The following is a 2,246-nucleotide window of genomic DNA, read 5'->3' as shown; positions in this document are numbered from 1 at the left end:
GAAGGAGGTGGCGGAGACGGGCCCCACAGAACTAGAAATGCCTCTTTCCTAGTCCCTCACCCAGTCCCCAACCCTGGGGAGGTGCTGGCAAAGGTGCCTAGATTCCAGGTGGTTCGAGGGGCTAGGGCCAGAGCTCAGAAAGAAAGGCTCCTATTATGGAGCCCCACCTCTCCCCTTCTGTTGGCCCCATCATGGTGGCCCTGACTTTCTCCCTGCCTGTCTGCCTACCAGCCTGCTTCACATGACACAGTAGGGTTCTCTAGGAGCCGGGGCACCTCCTGTGCCCCAGCAGGGGGCGTGAGTCCTCAGGCACTTCTTGAGGTCCTTGTTGAGCAGGAAGCAGACGATCGGGTTGACGGCAGCCTGGGCGAAGCTCATCCAAACAGCGGTGGCCAGGTAACGGTGGGGCACGGCACAGGCTTTCACAAACACTCGCCAGTAGCAGGCCACAATGTAGGGTGACCAGAGTAGCAGGAAGAGCAGTGTGATCGCGTAGAACATACGGCCCAGCTGCTTTTCACCCTTGACCTCGTCCATGCCCAGCAGCCGCCGGCTGGCTGCATGCCCATTCTGCCGGATACCCAGCAGGGTTGGTGGCATGGGCCCACGGCCAAAGCCAGCGATCCAGTTGGCAGCAGCCTGGCCGGTGGCCCCAGGGCCATGGAATGTCCAGTTCTGGCTTATGGCTGGCACCATCTGCACGGGCTTCATCTTGCGGTGACGATACTCGAAGAGGAGCAGCTTGCCATAGACAGCATGTGTGGCTGCCATGAGCACAGCCAACATAAGCATGAAGCCCAGCGTGTCATTGGCCTTGAAGTAGCGATGCTCAAAGATGCACTGGTCCTCCTCACGGATGAACTTGTAGGTGCCCACGTCGAAGACAGGTGGGAAGGCCATGGCCACAGACAGGGTCCAGGCCATGCAGATGACAGCTGCGCATGTCCAGAGTGTCATGCGCTTGGCGTAGAAGCGGTGGTGGGCGATGGCCATGTAGCGTGTGACGCTGATGCAGAACAGCATGAAGGCCGCATGGAAGCAAAAGAGCACAGCCATAAAGGCCACAATCTTGCAGCTGAGCGCACTGAAGGTCCATGAGGAGCCGTGGCGCACAGAAGCCAGCACAAAGGGGAAGCAGACGGCAGAGCGTATGCCATCAGCCAGGCACAGGTCCAGCAGAAAGTAGTAAGGAGCCTTGTGCAGGGCACGCTCCTTGAGCACCAGCAGGGACAAGATGGCATTGCCTGCCAGGCTCACGCACATGATCAGTCCCAGCAGCACCAGCTTCACGTAAGCCGATGCTGATGGTGGAGACAGTGCGCCGCTCACCTCCTCGGGCTCTCCAGTGGTGTTGGCCATACTGAGGGGCAGGGGCTGCTCCCAACCCTATGGGGTCAGCCAGTCCGGTACTCGATGGGCCCCGGGGGACTCCATCAGTTTTCCTGCTGGGCTGCACCTGCAAATGAGGACACAGACACAGAGAGACAGAGATATGAGGGCAGGAAAGAGAGAGAGAAAACACACACACAGGGGCACAGAGACAGAGTGAGAAAAAACAGAACAGAGATAGAAAATGGACATAAATTGAGACAGAAATGGAGGGGATGAGAAAGAGTGAGAAGAGACAGGGAGAGAGACAGAACCAGAGAGACAGGAAGTGGGGGAAAGAAGGAGGGCGTAGGCAGGGAGGGAGAGAAACACAAGAAAAAGAGACAGTGAGAAACAGGTGGAAAGGAAAGGTGAGGAAGAAACAGAAAGGGCAGTGTTAGTATGTCTAGGTGGCCTCCCCACTTATTCCCTGGCTGGTGTCAGGCCCTGGCCCACTGCTGCTCCTCCTCCCTCCTTGCTGGGTGAGGAGGTGCTTCGTCTCTCTGGATGTCGTCGGTTACCCGTTTCCTCCATTGGTGGGTCTGTGGGATGGGGATGTTGGTGCGGCTCTTCTCTCCCTTTGCAAAGCCCAAAGTTTGTGTTCTTCAAACTTTTTAAACTGCCACCCATAGTAAGAAATACATTTTACATCACAGCCTGGTACACCTACAAGCATGTGTACATAGAGCTGAACCAAAAGTTTCACAAAACAGTACAGATCCTATGTATAATGTACCTAGTTTCTATTCTGTTTCACAGATGTTTTGGTTAATGCTGGTAGCCACTCATTAAATAGGTTTCTTTATTCATAACCAAGCATGTGCTTAGCATGCTCGTGGAACACTGGGAAGACCAGTGTGGTTGGAACAGGGTGGCAA

At 55.5% G+C, this 2,246-nt stretch overlaps 1 protein-coding gene across 1 annotated transcript; it reads right to left on the bottom strand.

The window, feature by feature from the left end:
- Window positions 1-237: 237 nt before the first annotated feature.
- Window positions 238-1,359, bottom strand: GPR173 (G protein-coupled receptor 173; the record flags this gene model as incomplete). The annotated part of the gene is made up of 1 exon (XM_079727873.1): window positions 238-1,359. The coding sequence occupies one exon, from the start codon at window positions 1,357-1,359 to the stop codon at window positions 238-240; it is 1,122 nt and encodes a 373-aa protein (XP_079583999.1).
- Window positions 1,360-2,246: the final 887 nt, after the last annotated feature.

The sequence above is a fragment of the Hyperoodon ampullatus genome (genome assembly GCF_949752795.1).
Source record: "Hyperoodon ampullatus genome assembly, chromosome: X".
In the NCBI taxonomy this organism is placed as follows: Eukaryota; Metazoa; Chordata; class Mammalia; order Artiodactyla; family Ziphiidae; genus Hyperoodon; species Hyperoodon ampullatus.
This window is presented reverse-complemented; position numbering and strand designations above follow the sequence as displayed.